Below are 25,128 nucleotides of genomic sequence, written 5' to 3'. Positions count from 1 at the left end.
ACGCTAAAATCTTTGTGGGCAAAATTTTTAAAGCTGGAAAATAATCGAATTGGTCAACTCATTAATTCGTTCATGCAATAGATCAAATAAATTTAAATAATTTAATAAAAAAATTAAAAAGTTATTAAAAATGAATGCACCAATTCAACTAATTTTTTAACAGGTTTGAAACTACTACCCGATTTTCAATCCAAGCTGTATGAGTAGGCAGTCGAATGTGGTTCAGTAACATTGTTTGCGGGATCTATTGAAGCACATTTAAAGAAAATAAAATAAGCTGAATAAGTGTTCGCGTATACTATATCCGACTGTTAGAACTCTCTAGACTCTGTCTCGCTATTTTAAAATTTCCTTTGTCTCAAGACTTATTTTGCATCAATCAAATTAGCAAAACCAACGAAATCCTTCAAGAATTTGACAATTTGCCTTCTCTTAATTCATAAAAAATCTCTCATTTTCATCTCAGCTAGCCAGTAGTCTTGCAAAAAGCCCCCATGGAAGACGACTTCGATTTCCCAACAGCCAACAACGTGGAGGAAGACGAGATGGGCATCTTAGGAGATGACCCAGTCAACTCACTTCTCGAAGTCGGCGAGGAGAAAGAGATTGGGAAAAACGGGTTGAAGAAAAAACTGGTTAAGCAAGGTGAAGGATGGGAGACTCCCTCCAATGGTGATGAAGTTGAAGGTAATGATCTTCTTCTTTTTCTTCTTCTTCATTCCTTGATTTGGTTATTCTTTTGTTTGACTTTCTTTGAGATTTTTTAGTTGTTGGGTTTGTTGATTTTGATTATTGTTTTCCTTCTTTTGAAGTGCATTATACTGGAACTTTGCTTGATGGAACCAAGTTTGATTCCAGCAGCGATAGAGGGACTCCTTTTAAGTTCAAGCTTGGCCTAGGTAAATAATTGTATGTTCAGCTTCATTTTTTGATGAATTTAGTTAGTTTCTCTGTTAAATCTGGTGTTTTTATAATAATAACAATGTAATGAATTTAATAAGACCGTTGAATTTCATGGTAATCATGAAACATTGAGTTGAATGACATGTGAATCACTTTTTTATTTCTTTGAGAAGGTATAGAAGTGCTTGAAAATTACTAAGAGAATATATTTTAATCACTTCAAGCAGAATTAATCATTACAAATGCGGCAGATTTAATTATGAATAAGTCTAGATAGAGCCCAGAAATGCTTTATATATGGGGTAAGATTCGAACCTTGGCACTCAAGATTCCAGCCTCTACCTTGTTAACACGGCCAAGGTCTCATTGGTGATACGTGGATTACTTAAGTGCTTCTTTTCTAGGAAAAATGCTGGCATTAACTATGCTTTCTAATAAAAATCTGTAGTTAGGTCATAGGTGTGACCTGTTAAGATCCTTCTTGGTGTATGATACCTAAGGTCTGACTTCAAATCATAACCTTGAAAATAAAGCACTGTCTGGTGTGATATTTGTATGTGTTTCATGGAAGCATTGAGAGAACAGGAAGGTTACCTGTCCAAAGAGAAAAGAGAAAAGGGTTACTGACCAGTGTGATATTTGGATGTGTTTCATGGAGGCACTGAGTGAACAGGAAGGTTAGTTGTCCTCAAAGAGAAGAGAAAAGGAAGGTTATAGCTACCAAATTTGATGAAATAATAAGTGAAATGGTATGATACTGAATGTGTGTTCTGGAAGCATTGAGAAAACAGGGAGATTTTTCATCTGAAAAAAGAGAGAGTAAAGGGTGGTATAGCTACCTAATTCAATGAAATAATAAGTGAATTTTTCCAAATTTCAACAGACATTTTTGTCAACTATTATTGTTTCTGGAGTATCTGTCTGTAATAGCATGAACTGGGATTTGCTCACTTGTTTCTCTCCTTAAACTTCAGGACAAGTAATCAAGGGCTGGGATGAGGGTATCAAAACAATGAAGAAGGGTGAAAATGCCATTTTCACCATACCTCCTGAGTTGGCATATGGTGAATCTGGATCACCTCCAACTATTCCTCCTAATGCAACACTTCAATTTGATGTGGAGTTGCTTTCTTGGACTAGCTTCAAGGACATATGCAAAGATGGAGGAATCTTCAAGAAAATACTTGTTGAAGGGGAGAAATGGGAGAATCCTAAAGACTTGGATGAAGTATTTGGTAAATATAAATTAATTTCCTCTTTTGCTGCTTTAATTATTCAGAGATCTTATGTGACTGTGTGCTTAATGTGTACTGTGAATTTCTGTTTTTGTGACAGTTAAGTATGAAGCTTGTTTAGAAGATGGCACACTGATTTCACAATCTGGTGGACTGGAGTTCACTGTTGGAGATGGTTAGCATTATTCCCCTCTATTATACTCACTTGTCTAGAATGATCTCTGCTAGCTTAAATATGACAATGAGATTGTACCATGCAGGCTATTTCTGCCCTGCATTGGCGAAGGCAGTCAAAACAATGAAGAAAGGGGAGAAAGTTCTTTTGATAGTGAAGCCACAGTGTAAGTTAGATTCCTTTATGCTTCATTGGTTATGGCAGACTATGAAACCTAATTGACTTCTGTTTGCTTATAGATGCATTTGGTGAGGATGGTAGGCCAGCATTGGGCAGTGAAGGTGCTGTTCCTCCAAATGCTACCCTTCATGTTACTCTTGAGCTGGTTTCTTGGAAGAGTGTTTCGGATGTCACAAAGAACAAAAAGGTCTTGAAGAAGATCTTGAAGGAGGGAGAGGGTTATGAACGACCGGATGATGGAACAATAGTTCAAGGTAAGATGGCTTGGAATTTTATGTTTCATTATAGTCTATAATTGTTCGGTTGGTTGCTAGGTTTTCCATTTTATCTATTTTTTTTCAGTGTATTTATAGCTCATTTTAATACTGCTTGCTAGTTAAATTTATTGGAAAGCTGGAGGATGGGAAGATTTTTGTGAAGAAGGGACATGATGATGAACTTTTTGAGTTCAAAATTGATGAAGGTAATAATAGTTTTGTGATCCTGATTTGCTTCTTTCTGGACTTGTGTCTTCTTATCTTTCTTTCTCAATAAGATTTTATGACATAATGGCATTTGTTTCATACTTTGTCTTCATTGAAAGTTGTTTCTAATGTAGATGACACTTGTTACAGAACAAGTTATTGATGGGCTCGATCAAGCTGTGAAGACCATGAAGAAAGGAGAACTTGCACTTATCACTATTCAGCCAGAATACGCGTTTGGTTCGTCCGAATCACAGCAGGAGTTGGCTGTTGTTCCTGCAAACTCAACTGTGTATTATGAGGTTGAGATGGTCTCTTTTGTGAAGGTTAGTGCTTATATCGCATTTTACCCCCTTAGTAGATCTGTCCACCGCATGTGGGTGTAGTGGTGACTACAGGCCTACTGATTGCAGGAGAAAGAATCTTGGGACATGAATGCTCAGGAAAAGATTGAAGCTGCTGGGAAGAAGAAAGAAGAAGGGAATGCTTTATTCAAGGCAGGTAAATATGAAAGAGCATCGAAAAGATATGAGAAGGTATGCTTATGTAACATGCACCTTGTCATTCGTGCAATTGTTGTGACTGTTTTTACTAGTGATTTGACTATTTCGCAACAATTCCTTTGTGCAGGCTTTTAGGTTCATAGAATATGACTCTTCTTTCAGTGACGAGGAGAAGCAGCAAGCTAAGTTGCTAAAAGTAACTTGCAATCTCAACAATGCAGCTTGCAAATTGAAACTCAAAGATTACAAGAAGGCTAAGAAACTGTGTACTGAGGTTGCATCTTTAATGGCATTTTTGATGAACTGTAAATGTTAATGCACTCATGCTGACAATTAGGCATGTATGATTTTGTAGGTGTTAGAACTTGATGATAGAAATGTGAAAGCACTATATAGGAGGGCTCAAGCATATATGGAACTTGTTGATTTCGATTTGGCTGAGGCAGATATCAAAAAGGCCCTGGAGATTGACCCCGACAACAGGTATTTGTCTACTGCAAAATGTTGGTTGTACCAAGAATATGTTTTTTTTTTTTTTGAACATAGCATCCAGAATATGTTACTTCTATGATTTATCTTAGCTGATAGTCATTGCATCCTACCTCTATGAGTGGTGGGATGTGAGCCAGGTAAGAATTTATCTTGCACAAATGTTCTAGGTGAATATGTGCCTTTTTGCACTTGAGATGTTGTAGAAACAAGGACTCAAAAACTGAAGTGGAAAGTAGATGTTGGATAAGAAATCATGTTGCAGGGTTGCAGTATATTTTTTTCTCGTATTTTCTCCCACGATTTGTTTTATTCCAATCAATATGGACTTATTATTGCAGTTGAAGCTAATTTACTGTCATGTTTGTAACAGGGATGTGAAACTTGAGTACCGAGTTCTACAGGAGAAAATTAGACAGTACAACAAGAAGGATGCACAGTTCTATGGCAACATAATTGCAAAGATGAGCAAGTTAGAGCAAGCAAAGGCAACCAAAAAGGAGTCAAGGCACATAACCATTGGTAGAAAGGTTTGATAGCATTTGCCTGAAAATCCCCTTTCTGCTCCCCTATCCCCCATCCCCCATCCCTCCTCCCTTTCTTCCTTCTTCATGTTATACAAGAGTGAAGGTGAAGTTTTTGTTCTGACATAACACACACAGACACACACACACACATACACACACACACAAACAACCATAAAAGACTAAAAGGGTTCAGATAGTGGCAAGAATTGAGTGTGAAAAGTCATGTATGATGCTGATGATGGTCTCTGATGCATCTAATGAAGAATCTTTGCCTTTGTACTCCTAGCAGGTTTGCAGATTGCCGGTTCTTTTGGTTTGCATCTTTCTGATACTTCCTGTGATTGCCGCCGTGATTTGGCAAAAATGGTCAGATCCCCTTGTCGATCGGGTAGTTATGTGATGTTCAAAGATAGCGCCCTTTAAGTGCATGTATTTGCAGCTGAAAATAACCAAAGATAAAATGATCTCAAAAGTCTTAAACCACTTTGTGTAAACATGTTCAAGTTCAAAGATAAGGAGTCGTACTTTATAATATTGTATCATGACCCAAGAATTTGTTTGGATAACTTTTATGTGATGAAATTGATGACGATTGTAATTAAGCCCCCACTGTTATAAAATGAACAATTTTTATTCAAAGCGGGTTCTGAGTGCGCTTAATTTTGTAATATTTTCTAATTTAGGTATTTGGGATTTGTGAGAAATTTAAAGATTGTAATTGTAATCATTTTGTTTTTATATTAAATATGCACTTCTATTTTCTTTAAATATAATTAAAAACAATGCATTAATTATATATTTCTTATTAATACAATTTTACATCGTTATTATTATTTTATTGAATCGATTATTATTATTTGTAATGATGGCAAAAAATCTGTTTGTATTTTTTTTCAACCAACTTTTAGATACTTCGATCTAATGGTGGACAGTTAAAAAGGTGTGAAGTAGTGTGGGTCAAATCTAAAGGTCTAAGCAGGCATGAACGACCTTGCAAAAAAAATTCCTTCCTTTTTTAGTCTCTTTCTTTCTTTTTCTACTTTTTCTTCGACAAATCTAGAAATAAATGGTTAAAAAGTTATTCATAAGCTATTGTTGTCGCTCTACCACGACACCAAATGATAACCCATCTTCTCCTCTTCAACTTTTATAGTTCATATTTTTCTTTCTAGAACTTGAATCAAAGCCTTAGCTTCGACGTTGGATGGTCGTGAGTTTGAGGTATGTTGTTCCTCTTGCTCTGGGTCAACTTACTATTGTCAAGATCGTGGATTTGAGGGTTAAAGCTTAAAGTGTTGGATTTAGTATTTTTAAGTGTAGTGTTTTTTATCTATGTATATTTTTATTTTTCGAATAAATTGGTTTAATAAAATATCCATTGATTACATTAATATTCTTTGTATATTATCCCCAATGTTTTTGCATGCAAAGCAAAATAGATTGGTTCATTGGTTATCTAATGTTTAACTAATACTAAGCGGTATTACGTGGTTGAATCGTAATAGGAAAAACAACTTGTATTAGTAGATAAATCTAAACATTTCCTTAATCTTATCGAAAATCACCAAATCAATTGAAAGACTAATATATCGTCCATCAAGTCCAATTGCGGAGATGTTTTATCTTGAGTATCGGAGTGATTGATTCCAAAAAGATATAGACACATATGTGATTGTTTGGAGTAGCAGTACATCAGAAAAGGCCCAAGTAAAATAGATCCTAGACCCGTTTATAGATCTATTCACTTGTGATGTTCATAGTGTGACATACCTTAATCTTGAGTGGGTGATTGACTATATATGTATGACTCGTATACTTTGATGTATGTAAAAGTCTGAGTTCAAATAAATAATGAATCGAAAGTTGGTGCATTAGGTATATAACTTCTCCAGTGTGTAACATTATTCCACAATAATGAAATTCTTAGCCTAACTAATGAGTAAATGGTATCTTCTAATTGACATTACATGATAGATGAAAAGTAAACGTGACCACAAGTCATTTGTCTTTATGATAAATGACTTGATTACTATTTGATAGTGATTAACTTTTTAAGAAGGAAGATGTAATGATTATCATAAGATAAAATTTGATCTTATTAGGAAAACGAATTTATCCCAAAGAGATTAAGAATATCTTATAAGGGTAACAAACTTATCACAAGGTCATTAGACAAACAATTATTAAGTTGCTTTTGTAATGGTATGTAATTAGGGAGAGCTCAATCACAATACTACAATGGAATGACTTCATAATTAAATAAGTTTATAATTAATAGACAAAAAATTGAAACTTAATAATAAATTATTTGAGCCTTAATTATATATGTCCAACAGGTCTCTTTGCTAGCTCGTTGAAACCAGAAATGAATTACATGTGGAACCAAATGAATAGAAATTAATGGAAATGGTGAAGTTAGAGAAATGGGTCGCATTCACAATTGAATTCATTTTCTTACTAAGTATAAAAATGACTTGAGAACTAATTTAAGGTTTTGAATTATTATTTAATTAATTATAATTAAAAATTGAAGTTTGAGAATATAATCAAATAAATTAGTCATTATGAATCCATTGAATATGAAAATTAAATATATTTCTTCATAGATTCTTTTACGATAAAGTTTTCATGACTTCAACATAATTAGAATTAGGTCGAGAAAATTATATAATTAGAAAATTAATTTAGTTAATTTAATTAATTAATTAATAATATTTATTTTGAGAAATAGAAAACAAATATTAGGTTGGATTAAATTATAAAGTCTTTGGTCAAAAGTTTAAGAAGCACATATAATTGGACTCAATATATGAGAGACCCAATTCCTCTTATATGATAAGTGAGGGGTTGCAACCCCAATAATATTTACTAGAGTGTGTCACCCACCCCTCTCCTAGTTATACTAGGAGAGTGTTTTCTATTAAATAAATATTATTTATTTAAGCCTTATTCAATCAGGATTGTTCTATCTCTCCTTATAAATAGATGGTACCGGTTGACCTAAAACATACACTTTTTGATTGTTAAGTTATCATTATTTTTCCAGAAAACAATGGTAATTTATTTACTTGGAGTAAATTTTATTTTTTAGGAATTACAATCTTTACCAGTTTCTATTGAGAGTTTTGTACTGAAAGTAATAATATCATTTCCTGTTTTGTGTTTGGATTGTATTGCTCGATCCCACACTTGGTGCAATTCAGGGTATGAGGATAGTGAAGAAGATCATTCGGTTGAAAGTCACGGTCGACTCAAATTTTGATAACTCTAATACATAACATTATTTAAGTACTTTTGAGCTTATATTTTGGGTGAGTTAAGAGGGATTGATAACTTTTTAGTAGCTATTGTTGTTATATTTCTATTGAATATCCGATATTTGAAAGGTTTTACTTGAATATTATATTTTTGGTCAACCTCCATGCTAAAATAGGCAATTTTGTCCTTGAAGGTGGCTATTGAAGTTTACTCAATGCCACAACAATGTCACAAGCTAGCCAACATCCTAGGAGCACCACAACATCTATTGGGCATCGATCACCTCTCAAACCAGTGCTATAAATGACCCATAATCAGACAATGTGGGCTAAGATATACAAGGAGGCCCGATTCACTCTTCAATAGAGAACTTAGCCGACTAGCAGCTTGGAGGAAGAGAAAATGAAGGAACCACCTAGAGAGAATCAAGAAATATCAACGGGAGAGAATTAGGGAACATATTAGGAAATCCAGGAGAAGTTGGGTGGTTCTAAAGGGATTTAACACTATAAAAGGGAGAGCTTGGTAAAAGGAAAGGACATCGATTTTGGCATCAGTTGAAAATCAATTGTGCGTGAGTCTTTGTAAGAAGCACAAAAAGAGGAGAGAACCAAGAAGCGGTTGAGAGCATTCAAACATTGGAAGATGAAGCAAGGAGGAGGAGCACGACTTGAGCAAGCCACAGAGAACCACTGAAATTTGGTTAATCATCTAATCTTTCTCTTTAATTGCTATTTCACTTGTTCTATTGTTCAAAACCATGTCTGCAACTAGCTTCACTGTGGCCTTTGACAATGTTTGCTTAAATACATTTGTTAGATTTATTATGGAAACCTATTATTTAATTATTAGTATGTTGCTATGATTGTTTGTGCAATTGGTCGTTTATTCACTCAGGTATAATTCATGTCTAACTCTTGCTATTACGTAGCTAACATTAGTGAGGAAGTGAGGCAATTATTAAACCTGGGAGGTCGATAATTACTAGACAAAAGACTTGAGTGGTATATGTTTAATATTCTAATATTAATTCTGTAACGGCATAGACATATATTGCTACCTTTCATAATCCTTAGGATCGGGATGGTTAATAGTAATTTAATGTTAATAGGCATAGACATATGTTTAATTAATCAATAGATTAAATGTAGTGACTTTGAGAGAAGCCTACAACTTATGGAGTCTGGATTAATAAATGATCACATTGACGCAGATTGTTTGCAACATTTCTTTAGCATCATTTCCAATGATTGAATGTTATGTGGAAATAATCGTTTTAACTTGTCATCTTATTGCTCTTTATTCTCACATCACTGTTTTAATTTGTTATTGATTTTTTTGGTTTTGTCTTAAAGTTGGTTTGCATAGTTAGTTAGATTCAAATTACATATTTTCATTTATAATTTGATTTACTTCCATTTTGCCATTAGTTAATTTTACAATTATTGAATTAAATTTAGTCACTGTAGAGACGATACTCTATACTTACTACTTTATTACTTGTGATCTATTGTGTACACTTGCACATGTTTATTAAACCTGCGATAAAATTGTCTTGCACAAAGTACATGTACTTTTTGGTAAGAGTTTATTGCTATAAATATCACAAATTGGCTCAATTTTGAACAATACTATACTTTCACTATAACTTTAAACTGTTTTCTTAATCGGATTTTTCCTACACAAGGAACTTAAGAATTAATTATAAGAATGTTTATGCCTTTTGAAACTTAGAAGTATCTACACATGATAATATTTAAATATAAAATACTATGGTTTTAAAGGCATAAAGTAACATTAAGTCGTTAAACTTGATAAATTTCTTTTTCAACTTGATTCTTAAACCTATTTTTATTCCATATTAACATCTAAACATGTAATCCATTAGAGTAAATATACTTTTTGCTACTTATATTTGCCTTTGATATTAATTTTGGTACTTGTTAATACAAGATTTGGGTTTAGGGGTTTGAGGAAAGATAAAGAGAGTTATATGATTAAGGGTCTTGATAATGTGCACAAAAGGAAAAGGAAGCCTATAGCTTGATGGAGACAAAGATGAGATCTCCATGGTTTATTAGATCCTCTAAGATGGGGTTTTCCCATGAGTAATAGGATGGGAAAAGTGGTAGAGATTCAGTCTACTGTCCTTATTCCATAAATGTGTATATAAAGGGCCTTTGGTGGAGCCCGTGTAATGATGCCTTGTTGAAGAAGGAGATGAATTTTCTGTGGTTCATGGGTTCCCCCAAAGATGGGGTTTTTTTTGTGAGTAATAAGATGGGAAAATTGGGAAAGTCCCCTTTCATTATTACTTAATAGGGTGTTTGGTTGGAGGAATGTAAGATTATGTTTCGTAATAGGATTATGGGAATGTAAGTGTAATAGCTCGAAACTTTCGATTTATCATATATTGATACACCGAAAATTTAGTTGAATTCTAATATGAGGAAATTAAAATTTTTGAGGGATTAAATTAAATTAAATTAATTAGGAAGCCTTTAGAAGGCAATGTTAACTAATTTGACTATTATTGGCCCAATTGGGTAAAAATCCGAGAGTAGGGGAAAAATAGTAACTTTTTCCATCGAGGGTATTTTAGACATTTAAAAAGAACATGAGATTAAGTATAAGAAAAAAATTGTGACTTCTGGTGATGGGATGATGATGAGACCTTTTTATTGAATTTTTCAAGTGTTATAATGACATTTTTAACACAAGATAGAATTATCTTTGACTTGTTGACTTCTCCCAGTGAATATTATATTCTAAAAAATTAAATAAAAGAAGAAATATCTTTTTTTCTTCTTCAAAAAGTGACCAGTCAAGAAGTGTGGAGAAGCTTCTTTATTTTTCTTCATTTTTCTCTTAATTCTAGTAACTTCTCTCCTAAATCTCCACCATTTTTCATCAGATACTATCAATTTCTTGTAAAAGCATCATTAATAAACCTTTATTAAGCATAATTCTTCATCGTCTCCATCATCCAAGTGTTTTGGATTTGAGCCCTAATGTGAGAAAGTGTGATAGGAGGGAAAAAGGATGTGTTTAAGGTATAGGTTTTGTAGTTTTCATCTCATTCATGCAGACTTATTAAAAAAAAATGGATGTTTTTGAGCCATATTAATGGCCATTTAATGTTTTGGTATTTATGAAATTTTTGTTAATGGTGAGGAAATAGAACAAGGGAGGGGAAAGAAAAGCTATTGGATTGAGGTGGATATAGACTTTTCCAACAACTTTTGAATATATATTATGGTAAGATATTTTGAAAATCCATTAATTTACTTATTTTGAATTAATATCATTTCTAATTGAATTGTAATAGTTATCAATTTAAATATCTTATGGTATGCTATGTTAATGTCTCAATATTATGAAAGTGTGGTTAATGACAAGAAAATAATTTTATAAATGATTTTCAAGTTAAGTCTCTTGAAGAGAAGTTAATATGAGTTTGAAGATTGATTTATAGCTTAATGCTATGATTGAAATTATTATTCCATGATATAGTGTTTATTGCCTCAAATATTGTTTCAAACTATACACTTGCTTGGATATTTTTAACACTGACATTCTAGAGATTATGAAACAAGGCTTGGAAACACAAAAATATATAGACTTTTTCAGCACCTTTTGAGTTCTAATTCATGCAATTTCTTTTTAATTTTTGTTGAAATTCATGTTTTAATTATAAAATAATTAAATTATAATCAAATTAAGAACATATTGAATTTTAATTATTTTTATAATAAATTTACACAAATTTGATTTCTTTTCGATAGTTTTGCACAAAGGGTGAAAATGGACTTGGCGGTCACCTTGAGAAGCTTGAACCGTTGAGGCAATTTTTGTATCAAGTGACCCAAGAGTATGGCCGGTTATTTTTTCCAGCCATGGATGGTCGAATAATAAATATTGAAAAAAATTTATAATTAATTTTTATCCAACACAAATTGGCTTAAAATTAATTTCAAGCTTGATGAAGAGAAAGAGGTGCAGTTGTGCTAAGTGAAGAGGAATGATCCACCAAGAAATTTGGCAGCCCAAATTGTCCCATGTAGCTGACCCAATCAACTTATTTTACTTGATTTTTATAATTGTAAATCAGCCCTTGAACTTGTCTTTAATTCCATTCAAACCTTTCCTCTTTTCAAGCTTTCTTTTTTTAGCCACAAGCTAAAAATAGCTAATTCAAGTCAAACCACCCCTCCTACCATGAGGGGATTGGATTCTATTTTTAACAGCCATCTCCATCTATAAAAAGTCCCATTCACTCCCTCATTTCTCATCCTTCACTTCACACATCTCTCACACACATTTTCTCTCATTTTCCCTTTGTATTGTCTTTCACTTCCTTTCTTCTCTTTTTGATTTATCCTCTTGAAAAAGAGCTTGCAAACCTCTTGGAGTAGTAGAAATTGAGTATTCGTAAAGGCCTTGGATCAGTAGAACGAGCAGAGAAGAGAGAAGCGCACTAGTCTGGCTTTGGAAAACTACTAAGATTTGTTTTTCTAGTTTCTTTCTCTTAATCTTTGTTTTAGTTTTGTTTTGATCATGAACATGAATATTTGTGTAATGCTAACTTTCTTATTTCTATTTTGTGAGTATTTGACACAACTGTGTATCTACTTCAGTGGTTTAGTGTTCTGGATGTGTGTGAGAGGTCTTGGGTTCAAGTCTCACCCTTGGCAATTTTGGTTATTTTTTTATCCAAGCCTTATCCTTATTTAGTGGGCTTATATTAAATTTCCTGTAAAATCATATCAGAATGAGCTTGCTGGTTCAAATGGTAAGGGGATGGTGTGTTGGAGGTCTTGTGTTTGAATTCGTGCGTGAGCATAGGTATTGTTTTTGCTCAGTTGCATTTGAGAGTTTCGATAGAGTTAGGTTTCTAAGAAGATTGGTTGTTAATGGGTTAGTGGGGAGAGATTTGAGGGATTTTAGGGAGTTAATCTAGTATTATCTATTTTTATTCTTTTTCTCAAAAAAATCCCTTCTCTTTCTAGGAAAAATTGACATCCACTTTTCTTTTTGGCTTTGCTCTACTCTTTTGCTTCTTATCTATTTTGCTACTTCTTTCTATTATTCTGGTCTGTCAACAAATCTCTGTATCATTGTCCTACCTTTTTTCAATTGATAGGTAAGTGGGGTTTGTGTTTATGAGGTTTTTGTTTCCAAAATTGCCTTTTGGAGCCTAATTCTCTGTTTTGGCAGTGGTGAATTGTGAAGTATGGGGCTCCTCTTTCGCGAAATTATAATCGAAATCGTTCGGAGTGCAGGGGTAAGTGTTGGTTGTTTGATTGGAATTGTTGTCAGTTTCGTAGTTTCGATTTAATCGTGGATTAAATCTGATTCTGAGCTTTGCTATGTCAAGATAGGTTCTGGTGGTCTCGGGATGGTTTTTGCATCAAAATGATACCAAGTGTATACCTGAATAATGAAAAATTGAGTTTTGGCGAAAGCCAAAAAACTGTTCTGTTGATGCCACGCGGGCAAGTGGTCGCCTGTGTGGTAGGCCGTGTGTGAGACACAGCCGTGTGATCAATGTAGGCATGGCAGTGCACAAGACATGGCCATGTGGTGGCTTGAGTGTGGCCATGTGGGCCACACAGGCTAGGCCAAGTTGGGCACATGGGCCACACGGGCGTGTGGGCCCACACGGGCAGGCCACACCTGCATGTGGGCCCATATTTATGAAATTTTCCCTAGGGTCGTATGGGTCGCTCATATAGACCGTGAGCCTACTATAAAGTCGGTGAGAGATATTTAAACCCTATTTTGAATGTTATGATATTCTTATAGACTAATCTGAATAGGATACTAAATGTATGCCTGACTGTACTGCCATATGTATATCTGTTATTTATATAAAAGCCTGTTGAGCATGTTTAATCTGATAAATCTATATCTGATTTTCTGTATTTGATTTGGGGTGGGATTTATATATAAGGAGGAAGTATTTTGTTCGGCGTTAATCGCCTATATTCTGGCAGCTTAGCTACATATATTATGATATGTGTCTTAATGGCACAATATGGTGTGTAAGGATGGGTGGGTGTTTTTAACCCCACATGGTGTGATGGGACAGTCGAAGATGGTGTGTAGAGGAGGGGGTATGATTTATGCATATTTGCTTCTGAATTTGATTCTGAATCTAAAACTGTATCTGTTTCTGACTGTGCTTATAATTCTATATGTTTGCATGCTTAATTCTACTGGTTTACACACTGAGTTTTCGAAAACTCACATCTATTGTCTATTTTGTTAGGTAATCCACAGACTTAGACGGATCGGTGCGACGGAGTCTCATGGTGACCACAAGTTTGTGAATTGACTTTAAAAAATGGTTTTATTTAATTTCGAATTATTTCTAGAAGTTTTGTAATTATTAGACTCTCTGGACTGTTTAAATTTTTATTTGGTTTTGGTTATGTTTTAACTTTTATTGCGACGTTTGACTAAAATGACAGTTTTACGAAATTAAAGGTTTTTATGAAAATTCGAACTAGATTTCCAAAATATAATGGTTTTAAAAACCTCTACTATAAGTTATGTTTTGGAAAATGAAATAATTAAATAACATTTTCAATAATAGTTATAAAACTTGGATTATTTTTCCAAACAACACTACTTTCAAAACTCAATCCTTGTGAAATCACCATATTCAGCCATAGCATCTAGGCTGGGTTTGGGGTGTTACATTTTGTGGTATCAGAGTTAGGTTGCAAAATTCGGCTGTGAATTTTAGGCTCCAAAGTTATGTTTTAAAAAGAATTGATTTTGAAATCATTTAAATAATATGAATAATTTGAGAAGGTATGTGGTACATCGAGTTTCTGGCACCGATCTTATAAGTGTTTCTAACTTAGTTAGAACTGCTCTGAAACACTATAGATGGTACCTTTTAGAATTGTACTGAGTAGTTAGAGACTGAAACCTTTTAAAACGATTTTGAACTTCTGATAATTTATACATAAAACATCTGATAATTTATACATAAAACATCTGCTAATAAATACTGGAACTGATACATAAAATTTTTAATGTAGATAAAATTTAAAATTTACAATGAGCGCTCGTGGAACTCCCGGACGTGGCATTCGAGGCCGTAGGGGGCTTGAGCTGAGTCTTCCTCTCTGGGTAGTATGTCAAACTTAGATATGAGTAAGACACCAGTTTCACCTGCTACTGAGACTGGGTCTCAAAGTCATTCGGCTGGGGATGACGCACTGTCCAAAGCCATGTTGAGGATCTTGGAGAGGGTCGCTGGACCCCATTCTAGAGCTGGAGGCTGAGGGTCGGTAACTAAATGACTCCGGTTTAATGGTGATGAGCTACTTAGAGGTGTCACTAGAGACGCCCCTAATATGGCCGATTATTGGTTGGAGGCCACCGAGAGGATCATGAATGATCTAGACTGCACTCTTGAGTAGAAACTGAAGGGTACAGTCTCTTTGTTTCGCAATAAGGCTTATCAATGGTGGTTGATGGTTGAGGAGGGTACTCAGCCTGATCGCTTGAATTGGGATTACTTGAAGACCACCTTTCAGAGTAAGTACGTGGGGGCGAACTATGTGGATGCTCGCAGGTGTGAATTCATGAATCTCACGCAAGGTGATAGATCTATGACCGAGTATGAGGTCGAGTTTCTGAGCCTGAGTCGCTACGTTCGAGACATGGTAGATTCTGATATGAGAGGTGTGTCTACTTTGAGGACGGTCTAAGTGATAACTTGAGGGTTTTGATTACTCCATAGAGGGAACGGGAGTTCACAGTTTTAGTTGAGAAGGCGGAGATCGCCAAGGATGTTAAGCCCGTAGAGCACCAGAATAGGGTTTGAGAGAGGGTAAAGAATAAGAGGGATTCAGAGCCCTCTAGTTTTGTGCAGAGGCCTAAGAAAAAGGCCAGACCTGATGGGCCGGTTAGAGTGGGGGCTCCTGTTGCTCCTACTGGGATTCAATTGTGTGGTGATTGTGGTAAACGCCATCCGGGCGAGTGTTGGAGGAAGATAGGGGCTTGTTTGAGGTGTGGATATTTAGAGCACCGTATTCGAGAGTGTCCACAGAGGGCTGATCAAATGCAAGCTTTGGGACCGGGTTCTGCGCAGTCTCAGAGGGCAGATCAGCAGCAACCTAGGGGTCGTGGACAGGCTAGGGGTGGTAATGATATGGGTCGTGGGCAGAGAGCACCGGGCAGAGGTACTGGTCAGACTGAGGCAAGGTAGCCTGCATTGGTTTATACTACATAACGCCGAGAGGATAGAGTGCTCCTGATGTCATCACCGGTACGTTCTTTATATTTGATGTGCCTTATATTGCTTTGATAGATATAGGTTCTACTTACTCCTATGTAGCTAGCACTGTATTTGAAAACTTGGGGATTTTTGTTGAGAGCACTTCTAGTGAGATTACTGTACTAAGTTTGTTGAGGCAGTCTGTTCGGGTTAGTAAACTCTAAGGGAGGTTTCGTTAGTGGTGCAAGGGGCTATTTTTCTGGCAAATCTGATGGAGCTTCCATTTGAGAGTTCGATTTAATTTTGGGTATAGACTGGTTGGTTGAGCACCGGTCAGTTTGGACTACGCATCTACGAGGGTCATTCTGAGGACCAAGGATGATATGGAAGTGGTTGTTATTGGTGAGTGTCGAGATTATTTGTCCAATGTGATCTCCACTCTTGTGGCTGAAAAACTATTCGGAAAGGGTGTGAGGCGTACTTGGCTTACGTCAGTGTTTCTTATTATGGGGACTCTTCTATCAGAGATATCAGAACGGTGAATAATTTTTTAGATGTCTTTCTTGATGAGTTATAGGGTTTACCTCCGAATCGAGAGGTTGAGTTTGGCATTGAGCTCCTTCCCAGTACAGCTTTGGTGTCTATCGCTCCATACTGTATGGCACCGAAAGAGCTTACAGAGTTTAAGGCTCAACTGCAAGAACTTCTGGATCATGGTTTCATCTGTCCTAGTCTGTCTCCGTGGGGGGCACCAGTTCTATTTGTTAAAAAGAAGGATGAGATCATAAAGATATGCATCGATTATCAATAGTTGAATAAGTTGACTGTGAAGAATAAGTATCCACTTCCGAGGATCGATGGCTTATTTGATCAGTTCCGAGGGGCTTCAGTGTTCTCTAAGATAGATATTCATTCTGGGTATCATCAGTTGAGGGTTAAGGAAGCTAATGTTCATAAGACTACATTTAGGACATTACGAGTTCCTAGTTATGCCTTTTGGTCTGACGAATCTCCAGCTGCTTTCATGAAATTGATGAATCGAGTGTTTCAACCGTATCTAGATCAGTTCGTCATAGTCTTCCGACGATATTCTGGTGTACTCTAAGACTGAGGATGAACATGATGAGCATCTTAGGGTACTGCTTCAGTTTCTACGTGAGAAACAACTTTATGCTAAGTTGAGCAAGTGTGAGTTCTGGTTGCATGAAATGACTTTTTTGGGGCATGTGGTTTCTTCTGAGGGGATCCGTGTTGATCCAAGGAAGATAGAGGCTATACTGGATTGGAAACAACCTAAAAACATATTTGAGATCCGTAGTTTTTTGGGTTTGGCAAGATATTATCGGCGGTTTGTCGAAGGGTTCTCTTTGATTGCAGGTCCTTTGACAAGGCTTCTGCGTAAGGGTGTTCCATTTGTCTGGACTGATTTGCAACAATCGAGCTTCGAGAAGCTTAAGCCTGTTCTGAATCAGGCTCCTATTTTGATACATCTTGAATCCGGTAAGGAGTTTGTGGTTTACAGTGATGCATTACATGTTAATTTGGGATGTGTATTGATGCAATATGGAAATGTTGTGGCTTATACGTCCCGTCAGCTTGAGACACACGAAGGGAACTATTTGATGCATGATCTCGAGTTGGCTGTTGTGGTCTTTGCATTGAAAATCTTGAGGCACTATCTATATGGTGAGAGGTGTATCATCTACACCGATCACAAGAGCCTCAAGTACCTCCTTACTCAGAAGGAGTTAAATCTTAGGCAATACTGATGGATTGAATTGCTCAAGGATTATGATTGCATGATAGAATATCATCCTGGTAAGGCCAATATGGTGGCCAATGCTCTAAGTAATAGGGCGATATCAGATTTGAGGGTGATGTTCGCTGGCCTTAGTTTGTTTGATGATGGGAGTTTGTTAGTCGAGTTGTAAGTTAAACCGATTAGGATTGATCAGACTTGAGATAAGCAGTTAAGAGATGAGTCTTTGGCTTTACGGTTTCGTCATATTAAGAGTGGCATGACTTTGAATTTTTGGCTGAATAATGATAGTGTTCTGTGTTTTCAAGGTTGAATCTGTATGTCGAATGATTCTGATTTAAGCCAGTCAATTTTGAGGGAGGCACATAGTAGCCCTTATGCTATGCATCCTGGTGGTAATAAGATGTATCGCGATCTTCGTGAGCTATACTGGTGGCCGGGTTTGAAACATGAAGTTACTGATTTTGTTGCTCGTTGTTTGACGTGCCAGTAAGTTAAGGCTGAGCAGTAGTTGCCTTCAGGTCTATTATAGCCAGTTAAGATTCCCTTGTGGAAATGGGAAGGAGTGATGATGGACTTTGTTAGTGGGTTCCCTTAACACCCATTAATAAGGATTTTGTTTGGGTCATCGTGAATCGATTGACCAAGTTTGCTCACTTTATTCCAGTTAGGACTAATTATTCTCTGCAGAAGTTAGCGAAGCTCTATATTCCGAGATAGTTAAACTGCATGGGGTTCTTATGTCTATTATTTCTGATAGGGATCCTCGCTTCACTTTGCAGTTCTGGAAGAAGTTGCATGAGGCTCTGAGTTTGAGGTTGGACTTCAGTATTGCGTTCTATCCTCAGATCGATGGTCAATTTGAGAGAGTGTGTAACAACCCGATTTTGGGCCTAGTCGGAACAGTGGTTTCAGAACCACTATTCCGAAGCTGGAGAAATTATTTTAATATTATTTTATGTGTCATAGCATGATTATATAAGTGCATGAAAATTTTGGTGAATTAATTTTAGCGATTGTGAGCTTAATTACGAAAAAGGACTAAATCGTATAAGGGGCAAAAGTTTTGCTTTGCTAGCCAAATGTGTTAAATAGCTAGAGAACCATAATTGGAGGTCTTTAAAGTGCAAATATACCCTTAAATATAGGCTGGATGGCCATAGAGACAAAGATAAGAAAATTTTCAAAGTTAGGTGGAATTTGGTGGCTTATTTGACTAAAAATAAAATAAAATAAAGAGGGAATGATATCATATTCTTCTCATCTCTTTCTCCATCGAAAATACCAGCAAAGAGGGGGTTTTTGAAGCTTTAAAATTTCATAGCCATTCTTGGTAATTTTTGTACTTTTGGGACCCTTGAAGCATGAGCTAACTAATGAAGGGACCATTTTGCAAAATGGTTGAAAGTATAGGGTTTTTCCATGAGAGTATTTATGTTTTTTTACTGAATTTTTATGGAAGAAAATGAGTATTGGTTGTGTAATAAACAACTTTTGTGAAAGGAGCTTGCATGAAAACACCTAAAAAGGGCTATTTTGTAAAGTTCGTAAAATAAGTTGTAAATGTATGAAATGATTGAAATTGTGAGTTGCTATCTAGGCTTGGTAAAGGAGGAAATTCGATAAAAATCGATTTACGAGCCTAAGGGCAAAATCGTTATTTTTGTAAAGTCTAAGGGCAAAACGGTCATTTTGCCAAATTATGAATTATAGAATGTTTTAATTAATGTAATGATTAAATGAGTGAATTTCATCATGTTAGATTAAGAAAATCTAGATTTGAGCTTAAATCGGAAAGTACGAGGTTATGGACTAAAATGGAGTAATTAGCTGAAATTGCATTCGAGATAAGTCCGTGTGATTAAATAAGTATGATATCCATGTTATTGTTAATATATTTGAAATTTATCTTGCTATTATTGTATTGAATTTTATGTTGAAGGTATTGTATATGAGAAAGTGATGCCAAATGTTAATAACATGTATGTGATGATTGAATGCATTGGAAATTTGATGGAATATGATATTCCATTGAAACGAGTAAGTTGGGTGTAAATAATACAACTACACGGTTATTATGTGTGATTAAATTGATATAGCATAAATTGTTTGATTGTGACTATGAGTAATGGTATGATGAGACTTATCTTGATAAACTCCAAGTTGAACCTTAGGAATAGATTGAATAATCATGCCATAACATTTGGGTGATATGTGTGCTAGTGTAAGACATGTCTGGGACATGCATCGGCCACATTATGAGAGCCAATGTAAGACATGTCTGGGACATGCATCGACATTGAGACGAGAGCCAGTATAAGACATGTCTGAGACATGCATCGGCCTCGAGATATGCAAGCTAGTGTAAGACCTGTCTGGGACATGGCATCGGCTTGACATGTGTCAGTGTAAGACCTGTCTAGGACATGGCATTGACACCGATAGATGAGAGGCAGTGTAAGACCTCTCTGGGACATGGCATCGACTTAGATATGTGAGCCAGTGTAAGACCATGTTTGGAACATGGCATTAGTATCGTACACTATGTTTGAGGCTTAGTGATTATACTGTGGTATTCCAAATGGTTCAAAGGGAAATTTACGATTTAAGTCGAAATGATAAAACTTATGGCTATGTTGTGAGTAGTACAGGTACTTACATGAAATTAATGAGATGTGAATTCAATTCATGTTGTATGATTAATAAGGAATGAATATGAGCATGTTGAGTAACATAGGTATGTATATCAAACTCATGAAAAATGATTTCGGTTTATGATACACATTTGGTGAGGATGTAAATAGGTAAGTCATGCCTATGAGAATGATTTTTTGATGACCTTGTGATTATAAGTCTGTACTTATGATGTATAAACGTGCATTTCTCCCAAGGTGGTGAAAATGAATTAATAAGGTGTGATAAACTTAGTATCATTAATTTACACTAAAACAGTTTTGGACAGCAGCCGCAGTCCAAATTTTAAAATCCACCAGAAATTATGGAAATTGAGTTAGAGGCTGAATAAAATATGAAATTAAAACTTAATGAGTCTAGTTTCACATAAAAGAAACCGTGTAAGTAAAGGAGTTTCATATTATGAAATATTTAAATTGTTGTGTGGCAGAGTCAAAATGATTTTGAAATCCCCTGTTCTGATTTGAGAAAATCATTAAAAATTGTAAAAAATAGTTATGGGTTATAATTTATATGCTTAGAATTATTAATGAGTCTATTTTGAATAGAAATAGACAGGAACATTATTCGAGTCCCGTATTATGAGATAATTAATTTTTAGTGAAGTGGGGTTAGAACTATCAGACAACGAAAAATGGGTAACTTTAAGGAATAAAATGTACTTATTTGCTGGACCAAAAATTCTGAAAATTTTGTGGTAAGAAGATATGTGAGTCTAGTTTCAGGAAAAATTAGTGGATCTTAATTTAGGGTTTTGTAGATCTATATATAAATAATTTATTAACTATGACTCGAGAAAACAACTTGACTAGAACATAAGTAAAAATGTAAATAGGGTTGAATTACCTTGAGAAGCAAGTTGATAAATTGCTTATTATTTTCATATGGTCTTACTAAGCTATAAAGCTTACCTCTCATTTCCATTTCTTTAGTGTTGTCAGGTTAGCTCGGGGTTGGAGATCGTTGGAGGCATCATCACACTATCAAGCTATCACCTTTGGGGCATTGATACATATGTTAGCGTTTTCAAGTGAGAGGCATGTATAGGTGCTGAGTTTTATGATATGAGTTATTTTGGTTAGCCAAATGTATTGGCCTATATTGAGTTATTTGTATATGGCCATGAAGTGTGACTCATATTGATTATGGTTTGTGAACTTATCTATCTATGCTATGTTCTAATGCTTGTGATGTGATGATGTGATTATGCTTGTTGGCCATATATGGTTGGTGTTATGAATTATGTGCATGATGAATGCTTTATGACCAATCGAAATGATCATGGCCATGAATTAAATGTGTACTATGGAAATAACATGATGATTATGAAAATTTGGTAAAAGTGGTCATTAAATGACAAGGCTAATGACTAGGTATTGTTGTGTCTTGACTTGATATTATATGAGTATGTGAAATGTGTGAACGATAACATGTTAATGTTATGAATGTGTCTTAATATAGAATGCTAAATCATTAAAATGATGTCATGATATGTGTCCTTGGTGGGTATAAAGATGTGAAGGATTAAGGGTAACATAAAGGCTTGGAAAATAGCCTAAGCGTTAGCCACATGAGCTAAGACACGGCCGTGTGTCTCAACCGTGTGGGGGACACGGCCCTAGCACACAGGTGTGTGGCTTGCCGTGTGGTTTAATTTAGTCGATGACATCATCGTCAGAGAGTTACACGACTAGAGGACACGGGCGTGTAGAAGGCACACGGGTGTGTTCCTGAGTCCACACGGGCGTGTGACTTTGTCTCATGGGAAAGTTTTCTAAGTTTTCCTGAAACTTCTCAAAGTTCTCAGTTTAGTCCTGAATCAATCCCGATGTATGTTTTGAGCTTCGTAGACCCAAATAAGGGACGACATGCATGTGTTTGAAAAATTTTAAATTAAAAGAAATTTTATGGCTTGGTTTTTACATGTATGTGTATGTTTAAGAACGGTAATGCATCGTACCTTGTCCCGGCGTCGGACACAGGTAAAGGGTGTTATAGAGTGATTCAAATACTGGAGGATATGCTTCGGAGTTGTGTTATTGATTTCTGAGGAAGTTGGAAGGATTATCTGCCGCTAACTGAATTTGCTTACAATAACAGTTTCCAATCAGCATTCAGATGGCACCTTGCGAGGCTTTATATGGTCGTAAGTTTCATACTCCACTATGTTGGACTGAGTTGGGAGAGCCTCGGGTTCTGGGTCGTAAGTTGGTTTCTGAGACTGAAGACAAGGTTAGACTGATTCGGGATCATCTTAAAGTGACTTTTGATAGGTAGAAGTCTTATGCGGATCTGAAGAGGAGAGATATTGAGTACTCTTTGGGGGACTTCGTGTTTCTTAAGGTTTCTCTTATGAGGAAAGTTCTGAGATTCGGTTGTAAGGGTAAGTTGAGCCCAAGGTTCATTGGGCCGTATCAGATTCTGAAGCGTGTGGGACCAGTTGCTTATCATTTTGAGTTACCTCTGGAGTTAGATCGTATCCATGATGTCTTTCATGTTTTGATGTTGAGGTGGTACCGATCGGATCCATCTCATGTTGTATCTATTGAGGAAATCGAGGTTAGGCCGAACTTAACTTTTGAAGAGGAGCCAATTCAGATTCAGGATTGAGATGTTAAGGTTCTAAGGAGGAAGTCTATTCCTTTAGTGAAGGTTTTATGATGGAATCATGGTACTGAGGAGGCCACGTGGGAGCCTGAGGATTCGATGCGCCAGTAGTATCCTCATCTGTTCTGATCAAGTAAATTTCGAGGTCAAAATTTCTTTTAGGGGGTAGAGTTGTAATGTCCTGACTTTCTTATTTCTGTTTTTTAAGTATTTGACACAACTGTGTATCTGTTTTAATGGTTTAGTGTTCTGGGTATGTGTGAGAGGTCTTAGGTTTAAGTCTCACCCTTGGCAAATTTGGCTATTTTTTATCCAAGCCTTATTTTTGTTCAGTGGTTTATATTAAATTTCCTGTAAAATCATATCAGAATGAGCTTGTTGGTTTAAATGGTAAGGAGGTGGTGTGTTGGAGGTCTTGTGTTCGAATCTGTACGCGAGCGTAGGTATTATTTTTGCTTAGTTGCATGTGAGAGTTCCGGTGGAGTTGGGTTTCTGAGAAAGTTGGTTGTTAATGGGTTAGTGGAGAGAGATTTGAGGGATTTTGGGGAGCTAATCTGGTATTATCTATTTTTATTCTTTTTTTTCAAAAAAATCCCCTCTCTTTCCAGTAAAAGTTGACGTCCACTTTTCGTTTTGGCCTTGCTCTACTCTTTTGCTTCTCATCTGTTTTGCTACTTCTTTCTATTATTCAGTCTGTCAACAAATCTCTGTGTCTCATTGTCCTACCTTCTTTCAATTGATAGGTAAATGGGGTTTGTGTTTATGAGGTTTTCATTTTTGAAATTATCGTTTAAAGCCTAGTTCTCTATTTTCACAGCAGCGAATCGTGAAGTACGAGGCTCTCCTTTTGTAGAATTGTAATCAAAACCGTTCGGAGTGTAGGGGTAAGTGTTGGTTGTTTGATTGGAATTGTTTTCGGTTTCGTAGTTTCGATTTAATCGTGGATTAAGTCTGATTCTGAGCTTTGGTATGTCGATTATAGGTTCTGGTGGTCTTGGGAGGGTTTTTGCATAAAAACGATATCAAGTGTGTACCCGAATCGCGAAAAATTGAGTTTCGGTGAAAGCCAAAAACCTGTTCTATCGATGCCACATGAGCATGTGGTTGCCCGTGTGGTAGGCCGTGTACGAGATACAGGCGTGTGATCGACGTAGGCATGGCGACGTTTTGGTTATAAAACTTGGATGATTTTTTGAAACAACACTGCTTTCATAACTCAATCCTTGTGACATCATTATATTCGGCCATAACGTCTAGACCGGGTTTGGGGTGTTACATTTTGTGTTGTTGTTCTTCAATTAATTAAAATGACTTAAATTTCTTTCGTGTTAGATTAATTGCATTCTATCCGTTTAGATTATTAAAAATGTGTTTGTGTTGTTATTAGGTCTCAGTAAATTGTTCAATTAAATAAAACCATGCTTATGTTATGCTTGAATTTTAATTGTAAGACAACAATTGAATTAATTATTTAAACAGATTGAAATTGTAATTAATGAACGCAATATTTAATTGGTACATGTTTAATCTTCTAACGTAGCTGAGGGTTAAATTAGCGACAGTATTAAACATAAATTAACCTTGTATGTGATTAAATTGTTTCAATATAAAGATATATTGTTATCTCACGTAATCTTTTATTTTCTTATTAAAATTTGATTAATCGATTGCTTAGATATAGAGATATGGTCAAGAGATTAAATGGTTCTAATAGGTAACTATGTTAATTAGTTAGCAATTTATCGAGTTGTCGTGAAATTATTTGTAACAACATGAACACAACTCTAATTATTCTAAGTTAAAGAATACAATTGATCTAACACATTTACGTCATATTGGTTAAACTCATCTTTTAGAAATCGTGCATTGGAATATTTTTACTTTTTATTTTTCTTAGTTAAATTACTTGGTTAATTTTTAGTTTTTACAACACCTCTTCAAAATTTTCATCACCAAATTGTTTAAACTTGCATTTCATAAATATTTTATTGCACAGTTTTTATGGGTATGATAACTCGACATTACTTGTCACTTTATTACTTGATACAATTGTGTACACTTGCACATTTCCATCGTTCCAAGACACTAGTAGCTTAGT

At 35.5% G+C, this 25,128-nt stretch overlaps 1 protein-coding gene and 1 long non-coding RNA gene across 7 annotated transcripts; both read left to right on the top strand.

Annotated features, from left to right (window-relative positions):
- Positions 1 to 202: 202 nt before the first annotated feature.
- On the top strand, positions 203 to 5,115 carry LOC108486921 (peptidyl-prolyl cis-trans isomerase FKBP62-like). The gene is made up of 13 exons (XM_017791085.2): positions 203 to 687; positions 813 to 899; positions 1,878 to 2,138; positions 2,239 to 2,313; positions 2,399 to 2,479; positions 2,553 to 2,747; positions 2,870 to 2,956; positions 3,108 to 3,283; positions 3,371 to 3,493; positions 3,588 to 3,734; positions 3,816 to 3,943; positions 4,323 to 4,479; positions 4,766 to 5,115. The coding sequence occupies exons 1-13, from the start codon at positions 495 to 497 to the stop codon at positions 4,874 to 4,876; spliced, it is 1,821 nt and encodes a 606-aa protein (XP_017646574.1). The 5' UTR covers positions 203 to 494; the 3' UTR covers positions 4,877 to 5,115.
- Positions 5,116 to 7,940: 2,825 nt separating this feature from the next.
- On the top strand, positions 7,941 to 21,765 carry LOC128282448 (uncharacterized). Of its 6 annotated transcripts, none has more exons than XR_008272717.1 (5): positions 7,941 to 8,436; positions 12,952 to 13,018; positions 13,116 to 13,850; positions 14,006 to 16,021; positions 21,365 to 21,765. It is a non-coding gene; the product is annotated as an uncharacterized LOC128282448 (long non-coding RNA). The 6 variants fall into 6 exon arrangements; XR_008272719.1 differs by having other exon boundaries at positions 7,947 to 8,436; positions 13,116 to 13,492; XR_008272718.1 differs by lacking the exon at positions 13,116 to 13,850 and having other exon boundaries at positions 7,951 to 8,436.
- Positions 21,766 to 25,128: the final 3,363 nt, after the last annotated feature.

The sequence above is a fragment of the Gossypium arboreum genome, chromosome 10 (assembly GCF_025698485.1).
Source record: "Gossypium arboreum isolate Shixiya-1 chromosome 10, ASM2569848v2, whole genome shotgun sequence".
NCBI lineage: Eukaryota > Viridiplantae > Streptophyta > Magnoliopsida > Malvales > Malvaceae > Gossypium > Gossypium arboreum.
This window is presented reverse-complemented; position numbering and strand designations above follow the sequence as displayed.

Bases quoted from the DNA above. Each gene is read 5' to 3' on its own strand.
- LOC108486921 (XM_017791085.2), top strand. From the start codon at position 495: ATGGAAGACGACTTCGATTTCCCAACAGCCAACAACGTGGAGGAAGAC. The intron at 2,139-2,238 runs GTAAATATAAAT...TTTTTGTGACAG, and splicing joins AGACTTGGATGAAGTATTTG to TTAAGTATGAAGCTTGTTTA. The intron at 4,480-4,765 runs GTTTGATAGCAT...TACTCCTAGCAG, and splicing joins ACATAACCATTGGTAGAAAG to GTTTGCAGATTGCCGGTTCT.